A 26,769-nucleotide genomic window follows, 5' to 3' on the forward strand; every position below is an offset into this window, starting at 1 on the left:
GATTGGATTACACAAAGCACTGCTACAGTACATAGCTTTCCCCACATCCAGCTGTGGGGGAGCATAGCAGGGAATGTATTGCACTAATTCTCTGAATACTGCAATAGCTCTATGGTTGCTTCAGGTGTGATTGAAAGTGTTGAGTCTGATTTATAAAACTGTACACAGATAGGCTTCTGATTACTTGAAAGAGAGTCACTCTCTGTATGTGCCACCATGGCAACTGAGTCATGGTATAAGAATCTTGAGTAGGCACCCAAATACTATGGCATGATAGGTGTCTTATAAGCCTCTAATTAGAATAGAATAGACGTTCCCTGGGGTTCTTCTGCCGATATACTGGGAACTGGAGGCAAAAGATTTGTAGTAGAAGGCTCTTAACCCCGGAATATGCTTCTCCCACTGGTACAATAAAGCCTAAGTCTGTTGACCTAAAGGGCAGGGTATAAAGGTCCTCTCTTGTCTCTGCTGTGTGCCTGAGGGAGATGACACTAGGGATAACACAAGTTTAATGGTTCAGGTCTGTCATAGTTGACGTTGAACAAGCTGTGTGCTAGGGACTGCACACTCTTATAATTTAATACATAAAATAATAAGAAAGAGGCTCTTTTAAGAATAGCTTTTATCAATTTTTTCTTCATGAAAACATGGCATTTAATACAAAATAAAATGGTTGTGGTTGGACTCTGGTGGTTGATTACATGTGAAAGATATATTTGAGATGTAGCCCTTTCTCCTCACCTTTTGGAAATCCATTAGAAAGCAGCTAAATGAAATGCTGTCACAGTGATTGCATCATTCTACTCAGTGTTTGTAAACCAGTTGCCCTTTCAGTCGGCAGGCTGAATTGGTGGCGAAGGACTGTGCTAGTCTAATCTCTGTGGTCCAAACCAGTTCTTCTGTCTTTATGAGACTGTTCATTGTTTGAATGTAGTTCTAGCAAACAAGCAGTTATTTTTATAAGAGCAAAATGAGCACTTTTTAAACCCCTCTTATCCACAGTAGAGTAGGAAATGTTAAGCTAGTGAGCCAGAAATTTCAGGAATCTCAGTTTATGAGTATCCTCACAATTTTCCCCCCCTCTATACCAATATTTTCACCCATGTAAATGTCGTACGGAGATCCCCTCTATCCCTGAGCATTCTTGATTAGACGAATGAAAATTACTACTCTCTCAATTCACGATTGCTTTGTGGCTTGTAGCTATATTAATATTAAGAAAAACTTTAACCTATACTGACATAACACAGCATATGTGAATATAAGTGTATAGTATTGTCCTATGTAGAGTTTGACTCGCTTGTATAAACTCAGTGCAGTAGTTGGCCTTTACTTGTAAGCAGTCTTATTAAGGGGAAGAGGTGCCTCTGAGGAGGGATGAGGGTACCTAACTAATGAAAATAAGAGAGGACACTAGTTTAAGTCCAGATTGTTTAAGTTACTCTTCCTTATTAAAAAAAAAAAAAAAAGTTGCAAAACACCATTGGGGGTTGGGTTTTTTGTTGTTGTGGTACATTAATGCCCTATAGAACTGGATTATCCAGTCTGGTCATGCTAGTTTTATTTTATTGACTGTTTAATATTCTGGATCGTTATCTATGTGCAGTATACCCAACTAGTGTTTTGTGAAGTGCTTATCACCCACCAGTTTGGTTCTATATGACAATGAAAACACAAACCTCACTGCACAAATATATGGTAATAGTCACTAGCATTGGAATTCATTTAAAAACAAGCTGCATTCTTCTGGGTTAGTTTAGTGAACTTGTGAAATCTCAACAGGCAAGGAACTACATGAATGACCTGGGAATTGAATTTGGAAATTAGATTTCTAACTGAAATTGTCATTTCTGAATCTTCCATTGGTTGCTACCAGGTTGGTGAAAAGCCCACATGAAAGATATGTCACAGTTGCTGGGATACCCAACATCAGAGTTGGCTAACCAGCTACCATCCTGCTCTAATGCTGGGTTTAATACCAGAAGAACTGTAATATTAGTACTGAATTTGGCATGTTTACCATATGTCATGCTGTCTGTCTCTGTTAACTATAAGTTTGTAACACATACAAAACTTTCTGTGAAACTTCTAAGTTGCACATACTGCCTGGGTTCTCTGACAGCTGCTTTGTACTCTAGATATCGGAAAATTAAGCATATGTTGTTGTTCACATGACTTGAGATACTCTGGAGGTCGCCTACAGCACAGTGAAATCGTTTATCAGTGACATAGGGTTTTGTTATTACACTTAAGAGGTTAGGTGTTTAGCGTGACCAACTGTATAGTACCTTCTTGTTTAAAAACAAAACAGCCATGTGTCTTCATGTGCTGAAACTCAATATCAGGAAGGGGGGTTATTCACGTTCTAGTAGTGCTTAAACAAACATGAACATCTTTCCATTTATAGTTTGTCCTGATTAGCACTAAAACCTATTACAGGAATGCAAAGTAAATGAACTAGTGCCTCTTATCACCACAATAACCTGTTTGAGTTTCCTGCCCTCATCTAGTGCTGCCAAGAAAGGTGATTTGAATGCTCTGGCTCTCTTCTCCCCATGTGCAGCACAAATCAACTGTCAATAAACAGTGAGAGAGGCAATAGTTTAGAAAGGAAAGCACACACTATTCAGTTATCTGCAGTGTGAACTGTGGGTCAGTTACTGCAAGGTGCTGAGTGCCTTCAGGTTCCATTGGTTTCAGTGGGGAGCTGGTGCTCGGCACTTTGCAGGATTGGGCCCTCAGCGACTGGCCATGTAACTGCTGTTGCATCATCACATGCACTTCACAAAGATGGTCCTAGAGTTAATAGAAAAAAAATGGTAGTCCCATTCCGGAAGAGCCTTTGTCCCTGCTGGAGCCCCAAACGGTCCAGCCGTAGCATTCTGAGGCTCCAGGGTGTGGACATCACTTCTGAACAAGTCTCTGAAGTGCCATCTCTGATCCAAAAAAGGAGTGGTTAGTTCTGAGCGGTGTGACACGCTTCCTTATCTTCTCCTCTCACCATCGTCAGGACACCAAGCAAGCTTCCTCAGTACTGACAGCCTATCTGCGGAATCCAGAGACTGAGAATCCAACTTGGGTACAATCAGGCCACTGCACCAAACAAAATCATTTAAACAAAGTTACGATTAGGGCAAAATCCAGGCAATGTAAAGTTGCACTTTTCACAAGCTGTTGAGCAGTCTCCATGTTAGCTTGAAAGAGTTGCAGCTCTTTCCATTTTTACTTTTTTTCATACCATTATTGCTCATAAAATGTGAACATTCACCCTTCTGATTGGAATCTGTATCTACAATGTCTTAAGGAACTAATCAATAAAATTCTCCAGATTGAAAGGTCATCTTCTTTCTTTTAAAACGATGGGGCTCTGCAGTTAGAGATGGCATTGCTGCTGATGCTTCTTCTGTGTCACCTCCTTAGTTTGTGTTGCAAGGCTAGGATGCAGCAGTTCAGACTCTATTCTTTATGTTCTTTTGACTAAACATATCTGACAACTATGCAGTATTCTTTCTATAGAAGAAGATGGAATCCATTACCCTCAAGCAGCCAGTAATGAGCCTACGAGTGACTTATTGGGCAGCCTCCTGCTTTGGTCACAAAACTATAATCTGTGCCACAATGAAGGAAAGGAAATCTCTCAGAGCAGGGAAGACTGAGATGGAGAAAAAGTGCAGATGAGAAATCTGAGAGCGTTACAGTAGGCGGCCCAGAGCCAACTGGCAAGATCAGATCTGAAGAATGGTTCTCCCCTGAATGTCATCAATTTAATGGTCTGTATTTTAAAAAGTCTTATGTCAGTGGTCTTTGTTCAGAAGGTGTTTCGTAAGAAGTTCTCTCCCCTCCTCCCTCCCCAAAAAGCACTCTGGGCTAGTCTGTTAACATGTGACTTTATGTTAATAAGCAGCATCTTCAACAGTGAAGAATTTAAGTATGTAGTGTTTCAGGGTGCTATTTTGGGTATATTTTGTCTTTGTCCTTCTCCAGTTTATTTCTATGCATCCTTTGTCGCTGTCCTGGTTGGAACAGTCTCCTTGCCCTTTTGCCCCAAATGATCCTTCTCTTCATTCTCCCTACCTACCTACAATCCACTTCTTCCATGAAGTGTTTTCCAAAGGAATATACAACATGCACAGGTTTGAGGCTATATCTATTGCCAGTGAAGGTTGCTTGCTTGCTTTGTCTTCGCCTTGTCCCACTCGTCAGAGTCAGTGTGAAGACTCTTAGAGTATGTGTGATTGGCACAACTGTTACAAATCAGCCAGCCAGGACAGATGTTCTTGGTTTTCTATCTCCTGAGTGGACAGCTTGCCAGAGCTGACCAGACCCACCTGCCTGATAGAGGCACAGGGTGGTGAAGTAACTTGCCCAAGGTCATCCAGCAGATCAGTGGCAGAGCCAGAAATGGAGCCAGGTCTCCAGAGTCAGAGTCCAACACCCTCTCCATACTGCCTCCCCAGCTAGTATAGAGTGTCTTGTCTAATTTGGAGTGTAAGCTTTTTGGGGCAGGAACTGTATGTTCTTTTCTGCACAATGATGGGCATAGTAACAGTTGTCAATATAAATTATAAAAAGGATCTTGACCCTCCAAAACCTTACTGACCTGACTAGCCCATTGAAGTTAAGGATTCATGAATAGAAGTTGCAGGTTTGGGCCTTTTTTTTATTTATATTTCAAGCACTGTTAGTGGGCTCAGGTTGGGATCTATAGATCCTACTGTAAAATAATAATAATTCCGAGCCTTGGAAGATTGTTTGTTTGGTACAGAATTGCAGATCCAAAGATTAAAACCCATAGGGACTTTAGAAAGAGAAACTGTTAAATCCATGAAAGCGATCAATTCCTCTGTCCTTAGCAAACTCTAGAGGACTGTGAGTCAGTGTCTCTAATCTTTTTGAAAAAAGTTGCAACACTTAGCTGGGACACACTTTTTAGCCCAGTCCATTAGTCCACGTCTTCTGATGAGACCCCAGCTCAGAAACCGTTTTTTCCAGTTCATTCCACTGTGGCAGCAACTAATTCAGTTGCTGTTTCAGAATCTGCCACTTCTCCTTTTTCAGTCACTGTTTTCATGTGTTTCTGTTCAACCTAGAGGCACATTAAATGGATGGAAATCGGCAGTGATATCTCATGCATTTAAAAAGAACTGTCAAAGGGCAAATTGCTCCTTAATCTTACTTTTTTATGAGGCAAATAGAGAGAATGTAAAGCGATAGATGTTTGTATACAGCTTTTAGCATTATGCCATTTGCTAGGAATTATTCTCAAATAATACAAATATGGCAGGGTTGTGGGTTTTTTTTGTTTTTGTTTTTAGTTTTTTTTTTACTTTAAAATCCCAGGCTGTGCCTTCAAAGTGCTGTCTAGAATTATTCCAGACTAATTTAGTCTGTCATTAGTAGGGTCCATCTACAGTACAATACAAGCAGAACTGGGTCAGGGCATTTGACTGCTGCCTGGTTATAATGTTGTTGCCAATGAGATATAACTGGGCCCCATTAATGAGGTAAAACCAGGGGCAATCATTATGTAAATGGACTCCCTGACTTTGTTCTTCTTGTAAGTGGGCCCTCAGAGGGAATCTAGAAGTAACCTCTTATTTCCTAACCCTTTATTTTTCCAGCCGATGGTTTTGTAATAGTAAAGATCTTTTTTGAAAAGAGTTGCAAAACTGGAAACTGGTTAAATGTCAAGGAATAAATTATTTTCTACTCCCGCATCATTAGGGCTATGCACTGAATGACCCCGCCGATCATTTTTTCCATCTCTACTCTGTGAGTTAGCTTTACTTTTGAGGGCTTTGACAGGACTGTGGCAGACGTGCAGCTGCTGTGCTTAATAATCTAGGAATAGTGAGATGTAATTATGTTGTGTAATGGTCAGTGAAGTGTTGTTATATATTGAATTATATGAATGTTTTGATCTAGTGTAATAGGGGCACTGTGCAAAAAAACAAGCAGGAAAGCAGCACAATAGATGTAGATAAGAAAATCTCCCAACAAATATGGGGAGCAATTACAGGACAAGGACATACGTCCAGGCTCCAGTTTGAAGTGAGACAGCTTTGCTAGGTTGGGAGCCTAGTGATCAAAGGGACACTGAACAGTTAAAAAGACTTGTGTGTGTGGGGGGGGGAAATAGGGGGGTAGTTGTCAGTTGCTGTCCAGGGAGAAAGGCTGACACAGAGAGAGGCTGGAGTTTGAAGGAGCTGGGTCTTTCCTAGGTTCGGGGAATGGTGAGCCTCAGGCAGAAGCAGGCATGCATCTAGACGGGTTTATTGTTTTAAGATCCATTTTCTCTTAAATACTTTGGTTCTAAATAAATAATATGTTTCTTTAAGGAAGCTGTCTGTTTACTAGTTACTGCTGTCATTGTTCCCAGAGGAAATGGAACTGTAGGCATGAAGATAAGTCAGGCCTGCAGAGGTAATCACGGTTGATCACAGGGAACTGCAGCCCAGGGTCTGGTCTGAGAATGGAAGAATTACGTGATTCCACCCCAAGAGAGAAGTGATGGCTCGAGGCCCAAGACCTGAGGGGGGTGCACTCAAAGAGCCTAGTAAATGTGACAGGGCCTTCTTCATTTTAGCCCATTAGGTAGAAAAAGCTTGACTTCAGTTCTGGTAGGCTAGTCTTCTTTATTTTACTAGTCTGCTTGTGCTAACATTGGAGCTACCAGAAGATGAGATATCAACCAAACCACATGACAGAGAGTAAGAAAAGTTCGCCCTCTTTCATGTGAAGAAAGTTTCACAAAGGCATTTAAACTTTAGTTAAAGATAATGTAAGTGTTACGGAAATCAGAAAATTTGTTTCAACGGATGAATTGAGACAAGTGGATGTGCACAGCCAGTCTTTCTGGATAGACTGTATTACGGGTAAAGGAACAGAAAAGATTTTCCTCAGTCAGGTTATGCTCTGCTGCAGGCAACCTCTGGAGTGAAAATGAATCAGATCTGTATTTTTGATACATAGGCAGCTGTTTCTTATGGTTCATATGGGACATTTAGGCAATGTTCTAGGAGGCCATTAATGGGATTGGTGTTTGGTTTTGTTTTTTGTGCAGTAAGTACTACAAAATTTCATGCCCCTTAAGTAGAACATCTTAATCTAGTCCACCTGCCTTGCTAATTTTGACTATTTACTAAATTAAATTACCATCACTGAGGGGGTAAGTAAAAGGTGGAATCACTAGTTCCTTTTCTTTGAGATAGAGCTTGAAATCACGATGCCAGGAAAGAAAGTTTTAAGAACTTTCTCACAGTCGTGGTGATATCTTTATAAGGATCTAACTGAAGTACTAGACAACATACTTTTTACATCACAGTAGAGCTCATTATTTTCATAGCATTACAAGACTTTCTTTCCATATTTGGGGACATGCAACAGGAAAGATTGATTGAGGAAGGTGAGATGACATGAATTGGATTTCTGGTGTTGTGAGATTGTTCAGTATCTTGAAGGGAATACTATTGGTTGATGAAATTGTCATGATTGACACTCTTCTCTAACAGCTTCACAAAGTTCTGAGCTTAAGGGGGGGTGTGTGTGTGTGTGTGTGTGTAAGTGTAAGAGACAACATAAGAGATAGGAACACACACATGTTCCTTCTCTTATATTGCTTAGTTATAGTTGGTAGATAAAATCGCAGCATATTCTTGGGTTAAGAGACCTTAGGTAGTAGGAAAGGGGGAGGGGAGCTTTACTTTGAGCTGAGCCTTGAAGCGCATGCCTCTTGAGGAGGTTCTCCAGCATTACAAGATGAGTTGAACTCAAGGTCTTTTAGTCCACAAATGCTTTATGGAACTTACGCTGTTTGTAATTGAATTCTTCTAATTTTTTTGTGGGGAGAGAAGATCTACAACTCTCTTTGCCTAAGGTTGTGGACAAGCCAGATGCAGACACTCCATATTAGAATCTAACCTTCCGACCGTTCCTGCAGCTGTACATTAGCTGAAAAACCCGAAATACTAATCTATACAAAGAAAAAGCACCACATCCTTTCCTGTTCCATTTAGAAGCAAGTTGTAAAGTAACACATAATGATGGATTTTGGCAGTAAGATTAGAGCAACCTTTAAATTAAAGGTGACGTTTGGAATTATCTTTGAGTGCATGCTATAGTATGTCAGTAAATAGTGTAATAGAAAAGTTGAAACTTGATTCAGATCTCACCAGTTATACACCATGTTTGTCAATGGGCTTACTCCTCACATTCAGATAAATAAGAGACCCTTAGACTAAAAATGTCTGAAAAGTTTAAAGGAAGAGTTGAGGCAAGAAATAGTCACCAAAGACCTTGTCTAGAGTAGGGAGTAAGTGATTTTTAAAATGCATAATGTTGTACTGAGTTTAATAAAAACCCAAAAAACAAATATACCATTTCAAAACCAAAGTGTACAGGTTTATCATCGTGAGCGATCACTTGAGGAAGTGATGATCATAGATAGGGCTTTTGGCAGCATTGCTCAAGTACTGTTGCTGAAGATAGACTGACAATATAAATCTTTTGAAATTACCAAAGGCAGCTTATGTCGTCCCACATCAGAAATTTCTGTACATAATCAGTTCATCAAGAACTTGCAAAGTCACTTGGTGTGTGCCTCAAGCAGTGCTTGTAACATTTAAATTAAAGTTTGACTTAACAGAAGCGTTTGCCATTTACTGCTGATTTATGATGCTCTCATATCACCAAATAACAATTTTTTCCCCTTCTTGTGAGGTCATTGTGGCTATAAATACCTTAGCTTATGGTGATCCTATCTCTTTCTCCCTTTAGTCTGTCTCACCTGGATTCAGATGGACACTTATGGTTTCTGATCACTCTTCACTTCACAGGGGTCTTTATTTTTTTATTGTTGAGTTGAACCAAACCCTACATCAGGCATCTCATGCTTTTTCTTTGCTATGCGTCTTCAGTGAGGAGCTGATTGGGAATTCAGCTTCCCACAGCTCCCATTAGCCGGGAATGGCGAACCGCGGCCACTGGGAACTGTGAGCGGCCGTAGCAGCGGACGCTCAGGTAAACAAAGCATCTCGCGACCCGACAGGGACTTACCCTGGACAAGCCACGAACCAAGTTTGGGAACCCCTGTATTAGATGGATTTAGATGGAAAGTTTACAGAGGATAACAAGCTGGGAGGGGTTGCAAGTGCTTTGGAGGATAGGATTAAAATTCAGAATGATCTGGACAAACTGGAGAAATGGTCTGAAGTAAATAGGATGAAATTCAATAAGGACAAATGCAGAGTATTCCAGTTAGGAAGGAACAATCAGTTGCACACATACAAAATAGGAAATGATTGCCTAGGAAGGAGTACTGTGGAAAGGAATCTGGGGGTCATAGTGGACCATAAGCTAAATATGAGTCAACAATGTGACACTGTTGCAAAAAAAGTGAACATTAGTTGGGGATCAGTCCCGCTTTGAGCAGGGGGTTGGACTAGATGACCTCCTGAGGTCCCTTCCAACCCTGATATTCTATGATTCTGTGAACATCATTCCGGGATGTATTAGTAGGAGTGTTGTAAGTAAGACATGAGAAATAATTCTCCTGCTCTACGCCGTGCTGATTAGGCCTCAACTGGAGTATTGCATCCAGTTCTGGGCGCCACATTTCAGGAAAGATGTTGACAAATTGGAGAAAGTCCAGAGAAGAGCAACAAAAATGATTAAAGGTCTAGAAAACATGACCTATGAGGGAAGATTGAAAAAATTGGGTTTGTTCAGACCATTTTCTCCCCCGAACAGATGGAAAGGAGTTGTTGCAGTTTGTTGTTCTATGTAGTTGGGTGGAAAAATTATTCTGATAGAGCAGCTAAGTGATTCCTAGTTGTACTATTTCAAAGGTCTTTGAAACGTAATTGCTTTTGGGGCTCATGGGTCCACAACAAATCAGATATAGCAGTACATTATATTGCCAACTCTAGCTCTTGTCTAAACACTATCCCTGTCCTGCCGCGACCAACCATAATAGCTATGATAGTTCATCTTTAAGTAAATGATTGATTTAAGGAGGTAGTGTCCTGGTTTCTGCTTTCCATGACATACACAGGCTTCTGCAGTGGTTCTCAAACTATTGTACTGATGACCCATCTGAGTGCGACCCCCCCGCCCCTTATAAATTAAAAACACTTTTTAAAAATATATTTAACACCATTATAAATGCTGGAGGCAAAGCGGGATTTGGGGTGGAGGCTGACAGCTCGTGACCCCCCCATCTAATAACCTCATGACCCCATGAGGGGTCCTGACCCCCAGTTTGAGAACCCCTGGACTAGTGTGTAGGGAGCATCAACACTTTATTGCCATGGCCTCCCTGGGCGATCTAATCTACAAGTGTAACATTGCTAAACAGCATAACAGAGTGCTGGCTTCACACCCATGAATTGGGTTTCTTCCAGAAGCTTTACGGGCTTTTGAATTAAATTGCTCTGTCTGCTTTAAGAAAGAACCTACTCAGTCATCTTTTAGGTTTCAAAAAGCAAACAAAACTCTGGATCCTGTTGTATTTTGAACTCCGTTGCTCTGTGGGGCTGTTTAGTGGAACGGAAGAAATGGCTGAAGGTGTGGGGGAAGCTCTGCTACTGTTCTTTAGATCTAGCAGTGTGTGCACTGCAATACATGGGGAGTGGAGGGACTTCAGGGGGTCCACAGGCACCCTGAATCATGAGTCTGTTGCCCTTATCTTGCATAGCTCTGCTATTACTGTAGTGTATTTGAAATCTCTAGTACATGTGCCAGCTTCCCAATCCAAGTCTCTCAGAAGTGAATGTTTGAGCCCTTATTTCCTTCCTCTTGCATCATTTTGTTTCTGTGCGTGTGTGACGGGAGAACTGGTGTAAAAGATAAATAAGAGTTGCTTTTGGCAGTAGCTTGTTTGGTCTGTTTAATCTGTTTTCTTTATTGATTGAATTATTTTAAATTTTTATCTTTTGGGAGCAAGAACCTGTTGTGATCCCTACCTTCTGGTTTATTTAAGGAACTTTCTTACAGATGAGGGTGGAGGATGCATGCTTTGTGCACACAGTCCTCTTTCAAATGCTGCACACAAGAGTATATGCTGCACACTTGGGTATCTCTGTTGGTACCAGTATTGTGAACCCCAGGCCTTCAAATCTCAGGCCCCTCAAAGAGTATGAGGGAGAGCCTAAAAAAATCAGAAGATTAAAAAAACAAGCAGCTCAACCTTTTTTTTTTTTAATGTGCCTGCTTGTGAGAGCTTTTAGGAATCATGTTTTCAAGCTTTCCTCTGCATCCAAAAGGTCGAAAAATTTCCTTTTTAAAATGAAAGCTGTAATTGTCACGGAATCCCAGGGAATCCGGGATCGGGCTTCAAGAAAAATACTAAACACTGCAAGACGTGTAGTAAAATTGTGAGAGCTGGCAATGCTGAGGTGGTGAATAATGGACATTTGGGGAAGTTTCACTGGAGAAATCATTTACATGAACTTTTCCTAAAGTGTTCAGATGATCCTTTCTGTCACAGACAGGTGTGAAGGAGGTTCTTGGGACACTGTGGCTTTTTTCAGTGACATTTTAATTTGGTATATTATTCCATATCCCATATATTTTCCCTTGGAGTAGGATGTTTAAGTCTCTATCTGCTTCCTGCTTAAATCAGTGGCTGTGTTGCTGTTGTTTTCAATGGGAGCAGAACCAAGTCCTCGGTTTACAAGTTGCATCATAAATTAAGTGTGAAGTTTGCTAAGGAAGTATATGCTTGCCTGCCTGCTTAGACACAGAATAGTGAGTGATCATAAAAAACAGATGAAAGAGGCATTAAGCAGGCCCTTTTGCATTCAGACATTAAGATTTATATTCTCCTCTCTCTAGTCTCCATGACCCGATAACGTTAATGAATGTTTACATGTGTTTAAATAAAATTGATGGTGGAATCCTGTCATTGTGGCTGCTTGGGAATTCTGATCAGCTTCCTTCTGGGCAGCCAAGGACCAGACACAAAGGAAGTTGTTTTTAGAAGAAGAGGTAGTTTTTTGCACTCTAGAAAGGTGCCTTTACATGCAGTGTAGTGTGCTTGTGGCCAAGGAAAGATACAGAGATGACTCATGACATGATGTGACGCTGCTGCTTCATGCAAATCCCCCTCTGTTGATGGTTTTGGGAGTTACGTATTGAGAATGAGGAGTGCGGGATAGGACTGAGTACAAAGGTAGCTTTAGAAGGAGCAAAAGTGCCCTGCTGATGCTTACAGAGGTATACAATAACTTACAAGCCCTGTTTGCATTATCAGATGGGTGCTATGTTATGATGCTATACATTCCTATGGATGACTCCCTTAAACATCCAGCGTGGCTCGCAAAATGGTCAATCCTGGGGTTGGTGTGAGTTCATGACTTTTAATTGCCTATACATTGACTCCCGCATGTTCTGTTTGTGCAGATCCTGTACTCCAGGTGCCAACACACGTGGAAGAGTAAGTCTCTCTTTCTCTGTTTACTTCAGCCCTCTATTGCTTGTTTGATTTTTCACTGACGTCATGAAGTTTGGTTTTAGTTTAAAATAGGGAACTGTCAAAATACCGCAGGTAACCAGACATGGGATTAAAGATTAAAAACTTTCCCTGTTTGTAGGATTCAAATGAAATGTCCTTCCTTCAGACTGTTTCTCTCCAAAAACCATGCTTGGAACACCTGTCTGGAACACAAGCAGGTTGACCATGCCTATTTCAGGATCACTGACTTGAACAGCCTGGGAAATAGCATAACCTGCTGGGGAACAGTGTTCAGATTCTAAACCTTTAGTTTCAGTACCTTATCTCAGTGGTTCTCAAACTGTGGGTCGGGGCCCCATTTTAATGGGGTCACCAGAGCCAAAGTCTGAGCCCAACAGCTTGAGGGCTTCAGCCCTGGGTGGCAGGGCTCAGGTTAAAGGTCCCCTGCCTGGGGCTGAAGTGCTTGGGCTTTGGCCCCTCCACACCCAGGGCAGTGGGGCTTGGGCAGGCTTTTTTGTCCTCCAGCTTTTGAGCCGCTTTTGTTTGTATATGTTACTGCTGGTTTTATTGCCACTATATATAAATTAGATTTGAACTATGATCCCTATACTGCAAGGCACTGTATTCATACTGGTCAACCCAGCTTCAGTTGGGCTAGGAACACTATTGACAATAGTTTAGGTTTAATAGGCTGTGCCCGTTCTGATATTCATTCTCTTTGATGTTCAATTAATAAGTGTTTCGAACAACCAGATATTCTAAAGTCAACAAGCAGATGTCAAATGGTCTTCACCAGGACACACACACTGACCATTGCTGCTTATTGGTTTGGTGACAAGTGTAATGTGTTCAATTTATTTATAATCACTATTTAACTCATAGGCCAGCATTTCTTCCAGACCCAAACGATGGCAGTTTATATACACTTGGTGGCAAAAATAATGAAGGCTTAACTGTGAGTATATTTTGGTAGTGTCTAATCTGTCTACACATGCGCCCTAATTAGATTGCACAAAGGGTAGGTCCCTAAATTACTTTCCCAACTATCTGCTTTCCTGACAGCATTGTAAAGTTCTGCAAGCTGCCCACATTTTGAATCATTTACTGGAAACAAGTATTTCTTGGGAAGGCCTGACAACATTGGCTAGTAAACGCTGTTCAGTGCCAGTACCAATTTTAGGATACAAATTCCTGGAATGACAACATTCGAGTTGCACTGCTTTCTGGTTCAAAGGGCCATCCTGTAGTTTAGGACAGGCAACATTTACAGCCTTCCTTGTGAGCTACAGAAAACCCCTTTGGCTTGAGGATACCAACAAAAGGCAGACCCGTTTGACCCACCTTTGATATTTTTGTAGCACTTGCTAATGTAATGATGATGATAACACCACTTCTTTAGCACTCTCCAGATATTAAGTAATCCTCATAGCATCCTGGGAGGGAGAGGTATCCAGTACAGCACACACAGTTATGGCCTGAAAAAAATAAAATTTTTAGCAGTCCTATTGAGAAGTCCAACCCATATTAGGATAAATGTGGATTCTGTGCTGTCTCAAATAGCAGGTGCTGTTATAGCACTTAGTAAGCAGGTTAAACTGTGAACCCTTCCAAAATATTTGCATCGAAATCGTCAACCCCGCAGATGTCAGCTGAACACTTGAGTAAAACAACAGCTTTATGATGAAACTCAGATAAAATGTTTGGCTTCCCACAAGTTTCTTTTCCTGGCAGCCGCTATGACTTCCTTTTAGAACTTTAACATTTTTTTTTATTTTTGAACAGAGAAGTATCTACTGACAGATTTTTTTCCTAATGCACCCAGATACGTGGCCTTAATTTGTGTTTGTATTTTTGGTGTTCTTTGTGGGTAGATCTAGGTAGCAATCGGTCCTGAACATCATGTTTCCTTTCACCTGTTAATCTCCTCAGGTAAAAATATTCGGGTTGGATGCATCATTGTAGATGTTCCATGTAGATGGAAGTAATTTCACTGTTTAAAGTCCTGGCCTCTCTTGTATTTGTGCTTCTTCAAACTTCTGTTTGTCACTTTTCTCTTCCTGATGAAGGCCTCTTAAAATCCTGGAAGGTTGTTCACCAAGTATGTAGATGTGATACGTGCCCAGGAGCATTATAGAATTTGGCGATCATAATAATTCATTGCCTTTTTAATAACATGGTTTGTATGAAGATCACTGAGCTTTGCAAATGCTAATGTTGCAGCCTTGCAAGGCAGGTAAATATATGTATACTCATTAACAGATGGGGGAATTAAAGCACAGTGTTGGGACATGGTGCACAAGTCGGTGGTAGAGTTAGGAATAAAACCCAGGAGTCCTGGCCTCCAGTCTTCTGTGCTATAAATATTTCCTCCATTCCTGTTACATTTCTAGTAAAACACTGAGAAGTCCCCACATGAGCTGTATTGGTACCCTGTTCCCTTGAACACAACTGGGAAAATCGCACTAATTTCAAAGTGTAAAAATGTTATGATTTAAATGAGCTTTTTCATTTTTTTTTCTAGAAACTTCCATTTACAATCCCCGAGCTAGTGCAAGCATCACCCTGTCGCAGTTCAGATGGGATTCTGTACATGGGTAAGTTCTAGTTAATCTCTCCATGGGTTAACTGATTTAGAAGATTGCAACATTACTCAACAGCAACCGACAAATACAAACTGCCTAAACCAGACAGAGCTCTCTTGCATGAAAATGTCATCTCAGCCTTGGCTGTTAATTAAAGCCTTTCGTAATATTTTCTGATAGAGAATCTTGCACTTACTGACATGTGAAGATAAAAAGTCAACTGCTTTCCCTTAGAAGGAGAATAGCTTCTCAAACCACTGCATTGCCTTTTAAAAAAAAAAAAAAAAAAGTTACTCTCCCCACTACAGAAAATATAATTAACTTTATTCTGTGACACAAAAACATATTTAGCTCAGTTATATGGTATATTTAATCACCTTCTCATGCTTATAAATATACTTGCCTCAGCCAGCCAAAGGCCTCTGCCTACATTACAACTATAACTGAGTCAGGAAATCGAGTTACAACATGGTTCTAAGTTGTGGTGTAGGCGAGATCGAACTGGGGTACTGTCCTGGACGGTTCAGATCTGAAGCCTGGTTACATGGTCATGGCTAGGTTGAATCTACACTACAGCTTTTAACCATGTTGTAATCAGATCTCCTGATTCATTAATAATTAGCAAAAAGGAGTACAGTGAGCTGTAGCTCACGAAAGCTTATGCTCAAATAAATTGGTTAGTCTCTAAGATGCCACAAGTACTCCTTTTCTTTTTGCGAATACAGACTAACACGGCTGTTACTCTGAAACCTGTCATTAATAGTTAGGGGGATTTACATTATTCTGCCTGGTTGGCATCTTTGGAGATGACACCACATCTGTTAAGACCTGGAGGAAATCTGCACTCTCTCCCTACCTTCTAGGTCTCCAGTTCACATCGCTCTGTTGAAAACTGTTGGGGGGGGAAAGCAGGTAAACTATTTGATATTTCTAAACTAGGCTGCTACAGACTGTGGCTCTGATATTTGGGTTATTAGGACTAAAATCCCTTATCAATTTGGAATCATGGAATCATAGGGTTAGAAGGGACCGCAAGGGTCATCTAGTTTAACTCTCTGCCAAGATGCAGGATTTGGTATGTCTAAAACATCCAAGACAGATGACTCCAGTCTCCTTTTGAAAATCTCCAGCGAAGGAGCTTCCACAACCTCCCTAGGCAGTCTGTTCCATTGTTGTACTGTTCCTACATGTGTAGAAACTGATAATTCCTTCCCACCATACTGTGCTACAACAAACAGCACCTCTGTCTTCTTCCTCTCCTAGCATAAGGATTTTCAATCCTCAAAACTCTCTTCAGTAACCATTTGCCAATTGGATAGTGTGAATGTGATAACCTTATTTTACATGATAGTGCTTATAAAGATGTCATAGAAATGTTGTCACTATGCTTGCCAGTACCTGCTAGGAGTCAGTAACGTTAAATGAGGGGACACCAGTGTTGTTTGGTTTCTAGTTTTGGTTATTGTCCGAAATTATTTTGTTTAACAAAAAAAAACTTTTAAACATTTTCCATGAAAAAAATCCCAAACTATGGGCCCACTACAGAACTACTACTCAAATCAAAAAAGCTTTTTCTAAGAGCTTGGATTTTGTATCTGAGTAATTTTCAGACTGAACAGTAATGCAGTTTAACTGGTGATTTCAGGAAAGAAGCAAGATATTTGGTATGTGATAGACCTCGTCACTGGGGAGAAACAGCAAACCTTAACGTCTTCATTTGCAGAAAGCCTTTGTCCATCAACATCCCTCCTGTATCTTGGGCGAACCGGTAAGACACTTTTCCCTCTACCACTTAAAAGAAAGTTTTTGGCTTTTTGGGTTCATTTTAAACCTAGTGCAGGCCCACAAAGGATAACCTTGTGATAATAAACTCAGGTTTGTTTAATCTCCTAGAATAACTTCTGGAGGTGGTGGCTTTACAATGTACACAGAAAAAATGATTTGTCTTCAGAGAGCAATGGAGATGTGCCATTTTATACATTCACAGACTAACGTGTGGTTTCTGCATATAGTGGTGTTTGTGTAAGTGATTCCTGGGGCTGACTCCCAAGCAAAGTGGCTTTTAAATTCTATTAATTCAATGATGTACCATGCTAGCAGCTTTGTAGCCCTGGTTGCATCTGAAGTTTTTGGTCCCCATGAATAAATGGGTTGGGGAAATGGAGAGACAGCAGCTGTCATACTGAAAATACAAATGCTCCGTTCTAGGTGAAGAGGATTAAAATAGACCAAAGACCTATATTTGGGATGCCTCTCTGTAGGCTGTGTTTACAGATTTGCCATTAGATCTGTAGATTAATCTGTTTTTAAAACTATTTTTTAAAATGATCTCTATTGCGAAAATTCTGTTACAGAACATATTGCACCTAATTTTTAAATGCAGGGATTGGTTGTAGATAAAATTAGGTAGGAAGGCTACAGAAGAAGTCTTGGAGGAAGAAGCACAAAGAGCTGATAACATGGATTGGAGCACTGCCTACTGCTTTTTGTCTTCTGAGCTTCCTTTTGAGTAGTAGATTTCAGTGGAACAGAAATTAGTTTTGTCTTTAAGTTCCATGAGGTGTGACTATATCTCTTAGAGCCAGGAAAAACCTGAAAGAAGGCTAAAAACATGAAAAGCAGGATGTGTGTTGTCCTGAGAAGTGTCCGGCATGATGGGTGACTAGTTCTGTTGTCTCAAAGGATTATTTACACAGAGTGTGTATTTTTTAACAGAATACACTATTACAATGTATGATACCAAAAATAAGGAGCTCCGATGGAATGCCACCTACTTTGATTATGCAGCCACTGTACCTGATGAAGATGTGAAATACAGTAAGAACTTTGATCTTGTCCTTTGCATTTTTTTTCACTTTGCTATAGCTCCAATATCCTGACATTTTTCTCTGCAATGGGCAGAACCAGCTCCTCCCTCCCCCTGCCTCTGTATCTACACACTGATCTTTTTAAGTTGCTCTGCCCTACCCCCTTCCCTTCTCCCTCCTTTTACCCTCCCTCCCCCCTCCCCAATTCAGCCACATAGTCCTGGAGTCGCTTCTTCAATCTGATGGGAATCCTTTAACTTGTCCAATCAGGGAAAGGATGGCCCTACTGCTCTGGCACAGATTTTTTGTGTGACCTTGGGCAAGTCACCTAATCTCTCAGTACCTCAGTTTCCATAGCTGTAAAATGGGATGATAATTCCCTGCTACATAAAGAGGTTGAAAAGCTTAAATCATGTTTGTAAAGCTTGTTTACATCATCAGTTGGACATCATTAGAGAGATACAAAATATTATTAGCGTTGATACTATTGATAATGATTTGCACTTCCACCTGACAATCTCAACAAGTGTAATAGTGCAAAATAATATGACTATTAGAGTAGGACAGTAATTATGTATGAAGAATACAGTGTATCCTCCCTAGAATTACAGTGCCTGCTGTTTGAGCACAGAATGAATGATGATGATAACGTTTGTTTACAGCTATTGTGAGGAAGGGGAAATTTTGGAAGAGATAACTATTAGGGCTAAGTTTATTAAAAACAGTGGGGCTTCATGTGGATCAGGAAAATGGCTCTGCCTGGTTGTGATCTAGAGAGAATAACTTTAAAACACACATGAAATTTGAAACTTGTCCTGTGGTATGGAAGAGAGCATCAGGTAAGTGAGTTAGAAATAAAAACAAGAACCTTCTAGTTCTGATTCCTAGTGGATATTTCTTCACCTTGCAAAACTATTGCACAATGGGAGCGAGCCCCCAAATTATGGTAAATCGCAAACTTTACATGGAATCAGTTACCTTCCCTTTCATCTTATTGGGAAATGTCTGCTGCTTTTCAGTGCTGATACTGTGTTTTTTTAAAACAAACAAACAAATGTTTGACTCTGGAATAAGTAGCATTTAAATCCCAATGTCACTGGGATTTCCCTGTAAATCTTGAATATTTCAGCCTAATTTATCAATGTCAAAGTTGTTTCTAATGGAAGTAATCAAAAAGAAATGTGCATGACATGGTTATGCTCTTTCATTCCCAGTTAAGGCCCCAGTCCTGCAATGCGATAATTCGTTGACTCAGGGGGGCTGTGTGCAGGTGCCGGGGCCTGCCCAAGCATACTGTGTTGCGGGATTGGGCTGTCTATATTTTCTGAATCTGGTCATTTAAAATAGAGCGCAGAAGAACTTTCAGCCTCTTAGCTGGGAATTCCCAGTTATACAGAAGTGCGTTGTCTTGTAATGTGTGTTTGGAGATACTGTGGTTTATATGATGATTATTCTGTATGTAGAGAAGAGGCAGGTCTGCAAGTCCTTAGAAGTATATGCTGAGGAGCCAAACTAAACAATATATTATTTCTACTGGTGAGAGAGAAGAACGTATTTACATCAGGATAATTTCGAGAACTCTTTAGCCCTAGTGAGTGGCTCGTCTTTTTCAATATAAAATGAACCAGTTTAAGGGCTTGTCCACACAGAGACTTAGTGTGTGAGGCAAGCCAAGGTGTGAATCTACAGCGCAGTAGCTTGCTGTGCACTAACTGGCCATGCAGACCCTGCTGCCATGCACTAGCGCATAGTAGCAGGGTCCACACAGCCAGTTAGCGTGCAGTGAATGCACTATAGATTCACACTCTGGCTTGCCATGGATTACGTCTTCTTGTAGACGAGCCCTAACAGATTTTAGTAGCTCATTTAAGGTTCAAGTACTGTCAATGTATGTGTGTTACTATAGCCATGAATAAGCAGGAGACTCAAATAACCTCGTGTATTTGTATGTTTTAGAAATGTCCCACTTTGTATCTAACGGAGACGGGCTGGTGGTGACTGTGGATAGTGAGTCTGGGGATGTGCTGTGGATTCAGAATTATGGTTCCCCGGTGGTAGCTTTTTACATCTGGCAGCGTGAAGGACTACGGAAAGTAATGCACACAAATGTGGGAATAGAAACGCTGCGCTACCTGACCTTCATGTCTGGGGAGGTTGGACGCATCACTAAGTGGAAGTATCCTTTCCCAAAGGAAACGGAGACCAAGAGCAAGTTGACGTGAGTATAAATATTATAGTGAGAATAAAAGTTATAAGTATTGTTTTCAGAGTCTGACTGATGGTGCTTTGCAGTACTCTAATTAGAAATTGTGTTTCTATTCAATTACTTAATAGAGCTGCTGTTCTATAAATTGCAAGATAGTAGAAGGAGAGAATACATAATTGGCTCCTTGCTCTTTAACATTTACTGAACATTGTGTTTGTACAGGAATAAATAAATGCTGATCATGCCAGTGACTCAAATTGAAGTGTCTAAAACAGTGCATGACCAACTTTGTAACTCAGGTGGTAAAAACAGCCATTTGGAACTTTCTCCCTAACTTTTGTTGTTGTTCTAGACCTACGCTCTATGTAGGAAAATACTCAACGAGCTTGTATGCATCTCCATCAATGGTGCATGAAGGAGTGGCTATTGTGGTAAGTTAGATACTTCAGGACTTTGATACCATGTTTTGAAAAGCCCACTTTCTAGTATTAGGCATGGTTCTGTGCTGAACAGTTGAGAATTAATCCTTTATCAGGTCTCCCAATGTCTGGAGTATTTAGGCCCATCTCTAGTTATCATTTAAGGCTGTTTGTCCTGGCAAAACATTGGAAAACTCACAGGTTTGTCATAGCAAAAAATGCAAGTGTCAGTTTCAGCTGGGAAAAAAATATATATATATTTTTCAAATATACGGAGTGGTTTTTATTTTAAAATCTGCTAAGTACTTAAATTCATTCAAATGAGAAATAGACATAATACACACAGAATATAGATACAATGATTCTTTGTGTTATGGATTATTTAGTGATTCTCGATCTTGTTGTGATAAAGCATAATATGCTTTCCTAAATTACATGGTTTGATTGATATCTTGTCACTGTTCAACATTTCCCAACTATAAAGGATAGGAATGCTGTACAGAAGACTTTTTGTGGGTAAGAAGCCCTGCACTGGTTACACTCCATTCATATTTGGAAAGGGATCTTCACAGCCATAAGGACTATAATCTTAGTTAAATAATAAAAGCAGTTCACAGAGGACTGCTGAGCAACTAGGACTTTTAAAGTAACAAATTACAAATCAAGGAAGCCACAGAAAACCATGAAAATTTGACAGTGCAACCTTCTTTCAAGAATGGTTTCCAGTGCTGTAAGTAATATTCAGTTATAGCTAGTCAGGAAGTGTCTCTGGCTGAGCTGGGACGGAAACTCTCTCACATCTGAACCAGAGCATGTGAGTTCAAGTAACGTATCAAGGCTGTTTCTACCACTATTCACAACGTGTTGTGGTTATTGATGTTAAAGTTGCCACCCAGTTCATACTGTTGAAAGCACCAACATTATGATGAGATGTTAAAGCAAGTTTTTGTTTGCTGGATTGTGGCTAGCCTGGGAGGAAGGTAAAGATCCTTTTTCCTATTTTTTTTTTAAAACAAGGTGGGGGGAGGCAACCCCACCTGCTAAGCAAGACTCCTTCTCTCAGTAATGCAGGATCTAACATCCAAGGCTGTGTGAACTATGGCTGAGGGTATAATGGCTCTCATGTTTACGTGCAGTTACTGCATTGCTGGCATGTAACTTGTTGCTTGCTAACACTCTCTGCCCCTACGGTATGAGAGGCATGGTATATGAAGTAAACCCCAAATTAAGGTGGAGCTTCCCACCTGTAATTTAGCAATAAAATATTTTGAGTTTAACATTTACTTAATTCCAAGGGAAAGCTTGTGGCATTTCTAATATGACTTTTGAGTTATGTCCCGTCTTTTGTCCGAGTTAAACTGGTAAATTCTGTGAGGCTTTGTAAAGTGTTGTGGAGAGAGAGAGTGCTTTGTTAACTGTAAAATAAATCTCTGTCTTTTTAGCCCCGTGGTCGAGCCATACCTCTGTTAGAGGGCCCCAAAACAGAAGGAGTTACTATTGAAGACAATGGCGAGTGTGTTATCACTCCTAGTACGGATCTAAAATTTTCAGGATTGAAAGAAAAGAAACTCAACTACTGGAGGAACCACTGGCTGTTAATAGGTACCAGGAAGTCAGTAATATTCCACCTGCTCTCTGTTGCACTGTCCTCTGGTGGACAAAAGCAATAATCCAAACTGAGATTATTGTTACCATATACAAAGTATTTTAAATTACATCCAAAACCACTACATTAAAAGATGCAAAGTCAAGCATTCAAAAGTTAGAGGATGCCAGAAATAAGTTTGCCTTACCACCCTAATTTGGCCCCCTTATGCATATGCATTATGATACAGTTTTTAATTACGTGATCATATCCTGTATTTTCCAAAGGCCCCTGTCTCATTCAGTGCACAGGATGGGCAATGCTCACTGAAAGGGTAGTTATTCAATATTTATTTTCAACAAGAGACAAAATCAGGGTCCAAATCTGCAGCCAGAGCCTGAGCACAAGTCCTGCTGAAGTCTGGCCATAATCAATACGTGCAGGTTTAGAGCCTTTAAGAGCAAGAGCATTGCTTCACTTCAAAGGGCATGTCACAGTTTTCAGATATATACCCAAATCTTCCAAGCTTTGGGTCATTCCACAGGGACAGTGCTCTGGCATTAAGGTACATATAAGACAGCCTCATTTCATTCTAAACTGTCATAAACCACAGTATCTCCAAACACACATTACAAGACAGCACACTCCTGTATAACTGGGAATTCCCAGCTAAGAGGCTGAAAGTTCTTCTGCGCTCTATTCTGTGATGGCCTCAAGCCATTTTATTAATGCAAATAAGCCCTGAGTATTGCTTCTTGGCAGAGATACCAAAATCAAGCATGTTTGCCCTAAAAAGTAACAATTCTTGTAACAAATGTTGTTTTATTTAAAGGACACCATGAAACACCATTATCAGCCCCTACAAAAATCCTGGAGAAATTTCCAAGCAGTTTGCCTAAACCGCATGAAAATGTGATTCCAGCTGACTCTGAAAAAGCCAGTTTTGAGGAGGTTTGTGAATAACCTGATCATATTACTGAATAACTGAAGAAGCCACTGGAAAATTACAGGGGAGGGAAATGAAAATTTTGGGAGAACTTGGACTCTGTAGGAAAAAGTGGAGGGAATTTTCCCAAGTTCTTTGTGGAAGTGCAGCACAGTACCCTCCCATGGGGTGTCATTGGCATTATTCTGTGTTATAGAACTCTTGATATCAGACTTAAAGCTGAGTCCTGCTTTCCTTGCACATACAAAACTCCCATTGTCTTCAGTGGAAATAGTCCATTGAATGAATGAACTGCAGGGTCCTCAGAAGATTGACCAATTTTGCTGTGAGCCACCATTACATCCAAGAGAGTCTTGCACATCATTAAGCTTTTAAGAAATGGTCCCGCATTGAAATGTACTGTACTAACAGCTGTACTAGCATATATAACGTACATTATCTATTGAGACTTTGAACTGATGGAGTCTTCTGTGTTTCCTAGGTTATTGGTATAGTTGAAGGTTCCTCAAAAGAATTGCCTCCTACCATTCCAAAGGACATTGAAGAGAAGCCCAGTCCACCTGTACCTCGGCCAGAGGCTCCCGTAGATTCCATGCTGAAAGACATGGCCACAATCATCCTGAGCACCTTTTTGTTTGTGGGCTGGGTAGCATTCGTCATCACCTGTCCAATGGTAATGCTGATTGAGCTTGATATTCTAGTGAATTCTGAGAAAGGGCTGTAATGTTTGGCAGCCTAGCCTGGTAAAGATGATGCAGGAGTTGGGGAGGAAAAGAGTCACGACTTCATAAAAGAAGGGCAATTCTGCTTTCTCCATTAGCTATCAGTAATAACTGTTATCACCATGATAACTCACAGATATGCAATCTGATAACTAAGGCTACTGCATGTTTGATGTGGCAGTGATTTCTGTGACACACACCATTACACTTGAGACTTTTCCTATTCCACCTACAAGACTCTTCCATGGATTTTTGCCCATAGTTATTTTGTGTGTGTGTTGCTTGCTTTTTTGGTCATGATCCAAAGACCATTGAATTTACCAGAAGATCCCCGCCCCCATCCACTTCTCTGATTTTTGGATCAGGCCTTGTACCCTTTTACTGTTTAACGGTAGCTATTCAGTCTAAAGATGTTTTTCTAAGGGAAAATAAACTTCAGACTAATGGCATTTTTTGCTACAACAAACAACCAGCCTGAGTCATCAACCATGCTTTAAAAATGTATAATAAGGTAGAGAACAGTTTGGGTTACAGAGACTCTTTAACTGCCTTTCCAGAAATAAGTTAGGAGTCTGGCAATGAGAAGTTTTTCACTTAGAGGATAGTAGAATCTGCCTTTTCTGGATGCTGAGCCATGGACATGCCACCTTGTCTGCATGTCTATTGAGATTTTTATTCCTTCACTGCTGTGGTGTTAAGATCATCTCTTTCCTTCTGAAGAGTACGCAGCAACAGCAACTGCCCTTCAGTGCCCCCAGCGATCTCCCCCCAGAGGCAGACTTTTTGGACACCTCCTATGTGCAGATGGAGAGTTCAGCTACCAGCACACCCAACATGTCTCCCAAAGCATCAAACCACTCAGCGTATTCCAACCTCTCTGGCTCTGACACTGGGAGATGTCTCTCCACTGAGCAGGAAGAGGGAGGTAACGTTAATCTAACTTCTTTCATCGTATGTCCCAATAAGAATTCAAATCAGAAAGTTTGTAACATTGCCCCCACTGCCAAAGGTAACAAAGCACAACAAGGGGTGGGGGGACGACAAACATAGGATATTGACAATATTTCATAGATTAAGACCTGAAGGAACCAGTGTGACCTCCTGTTGTATAACACAGGCCAGAGAACTTCCTCCTTTGATTCCTGCAGCAAGCCCAGGATTTCTGGTTGAGCTAGAACAACTCCTAGAAAGACATCTGGTCTTGAATCCTGATTTTTGGGATTCATGTCCACCATTGGGTATATTCTCTCCATCCCTATTCTTGAGCTCTTCTAGTGAGAGGCGACTTTTCAAATTCTTTTTTCAATGCTGACCACAAGTTTTTGTCATTTTAGGCTTAATCCTACCACTGACTTCACTAGAAGGTTTGCCTGGGTCAGGAGTGCAGGATTGGGCTGCTCATGGGCCATGTGCTCATTGGCATATTTGAAGTGGGTTGGCGGCCTCAGTCCAGACCCTAATGCAGAAAAATCCAGCTTATTTAAAAAAATTGTTATATTGGCATTAATAGAAGCCAAGAATTGAGTGGACCACGGAAACTGGACTCTCCCCTCGCCTCTGCATGTTGTCTGTGGTCCCTCCAGGGAAGTAAGTTCCACCACAAGGGCAGCACAGTGCCTGCACCCACTCTGCAGCGCTGTCAGTTCGGTACCTTCCACCAATGCTACATTCACATAAGCATTTTAAAAACTGGAAAGGGCTTCTTGTCTCCTAAAAGCTGCTTGTCTCATGTATGTCCCCAGCCATGACCTTTTGTCAAAATTCCAAAGGGCTCCAGCCCCACTGGGGCTGTCCTGATCTGTGCACAGAATGTTCGAAATCATGAATTGGATAGTCTGGTGTCCAGCCACCCACGTGCAGTTTGCATGCCCAAATCTGAATGTCAGCCTGTACAAAAACTTATCAGCAATGTATATGGAGTTTTGAAAGCCTGGCCCTAGATCTCCTCCCTCCCTCTTTCTTAGTTCTCAGTGTTGTGCATTTAAACTTGAAAGAGGAGGTTTTACATACCGACTCCATATGGATATGCAACTGCAAAGTGCTGACTTTTAAAATCTGCCTTAAATTAATCCTTCTGCTGCTTATTTTTGTTCAGATGAGGACACACACATAGTAATGGTCGGCAAGATTTCATTTAGCCCGAAAAACGTACTGGGACATGGAGCTGAAGGAACAATTGTTTACAGGTACAAGACAATCCATGCATTTGATTTTAGAGCCCAATTAATGCCCCACTATTTTTTTGAATATTTTTAAAAAAATTCTTATGGTCTAATATGAATGGAAACATTCCCATGGGACTTTTAAAAGTAAGCACTCTGTCCGTGTGTGTGTGTGTGCGTCTCTTTTCTGCAGTGTCCCTTCACTAACAAAAATCCAGGGTTATGTCGTCATTTGTAAATGTTTGTTTGAAATGAAAGCATTGAACAGAAGCACCTTGTCCAATACTGGAGAAGTGCTTTTTAAATCTATCTGTGTGAAATGTGTTCCATGTAACCCACCTATCTCAGTGCACAAACTGACTCTTAAGAGGTTTCTCTGCTATACGGTTCACTGTCTACAGAGGGACATTTGATAACAGAGATGTGGCGGTGAAAAGAATTCTCCCTGAATGCTTCAGCTTTGCTGACCGCGAAGTGCAGCTGCTGCGTGAGTCGGACGAGCACCCCAACGTGATCCGCTATTTCTGCACTGAGAAGGACAGGCAGTTTCAGTACATTGCCATAGAGCTCTGTGCTGCCACCTTACAGGAGGTAACAGGTCACTTACAAACATAAAAAATTGCTAAAGCAAAGAGCTTTGGCTGTGGGGTAAAGGCAGAGAGAAAAAACAGGCTGTGAAAGGCTTCTCAATGGCAGACTCTAAACTCTGCTCTGAGTCTGCAGTTCAGGTACCTGTTCTATGCAGACAACATTTCTGATGTTACCCAAATCACCATCTGTAATTGGTTATTTACTTTTACAACATAGTCGTTTGCTATATGTGTAGTTAAGAGGCTTTCCTCCTTGTATCATCATCCCTTCAGTGTTATCACATTCCAGGGTGAACCTG

At 40.8% G+C, this 26,769-nt stretch overlaps 1 protein-coding gene across 3 annotated transcripts in view; it reads left to right on the plus strand.

The window, feature by feature from the left end:
* The window catches only part of ERN1 (endoplasmic reticulum to nucleus signaling 1), a 62,927-nt gene that overhangs the window by 26,635 nt on the left and 9,523 nt on the right, over window positions 1–26,769 (plus strand). For 2 of the 3 annotated variants that reach the window (XM_073311949.1, XM_073311951.1), the window contains exons 3-15: window positions 12,400–12,433; window positions 13,334–13,406; window positions 14,973–15,045; window positions 16,679–16,801; window positions 17,749–17,850; window positions 19,797–20,058; window positions 20,399–20,477; window positions 21,908–22,067; window positions 22,883–23,001; window positions 23,478–23,669; window positions 24,439–24,643; window positions 25,814–25,904; window positions 26,282–26,471. In XM_073311949.1, the coding sequence (XP_073168050.1) occupies window positions 12,400–12,433; window positions 13,334–13,406; window positions 14,973–15,045; window positions 16,679–16,801; window positions 17,749–17,850; window positions 19,797–20,058; window positions 20,399–20,477; window positions 21,908–22,067; window positions 22,883–23,001; window positions 23,478–23,669; window positions 24,439–24,643; window positions 25,814–25,904; window positions 26,282–26,471 (1,703 nt within the window). The remainder of the gene's footprint in view (window positions 1–12,399; window positions 12,434–13,333; window positions 13,407–14,972; window positions 15,046–16,678; window positions 16,802–17,748; window positions 17,851–19,796; window positions 20,059–20,398; window positions 20,478–21,907; window positions 22,068–22,882; window positions 23,002–23,477; window positions 23,670–24,438; window positions 24,644–25,813; window positions 25,905–26,281; window positions 26,472–26,769) is intronic. The other variant, XM_073311950.1, reaches the window with a different exon arrangement.

The sequence above is a fragment of the Lepidochelys kempii genome, chromosome 14, assembly GCF_965140265.1.
Source record: "Lepidochelys kempii isolate rLepKem1 chromosome 14, rLepKem1.hap2, whole genome shotgun sequence".
Lineage (NCBI taxonomy): Eukaryota > Metazoa > Chordata > Testudines > Cheloniidae > Lepidochelys > Lepidochelys kempii.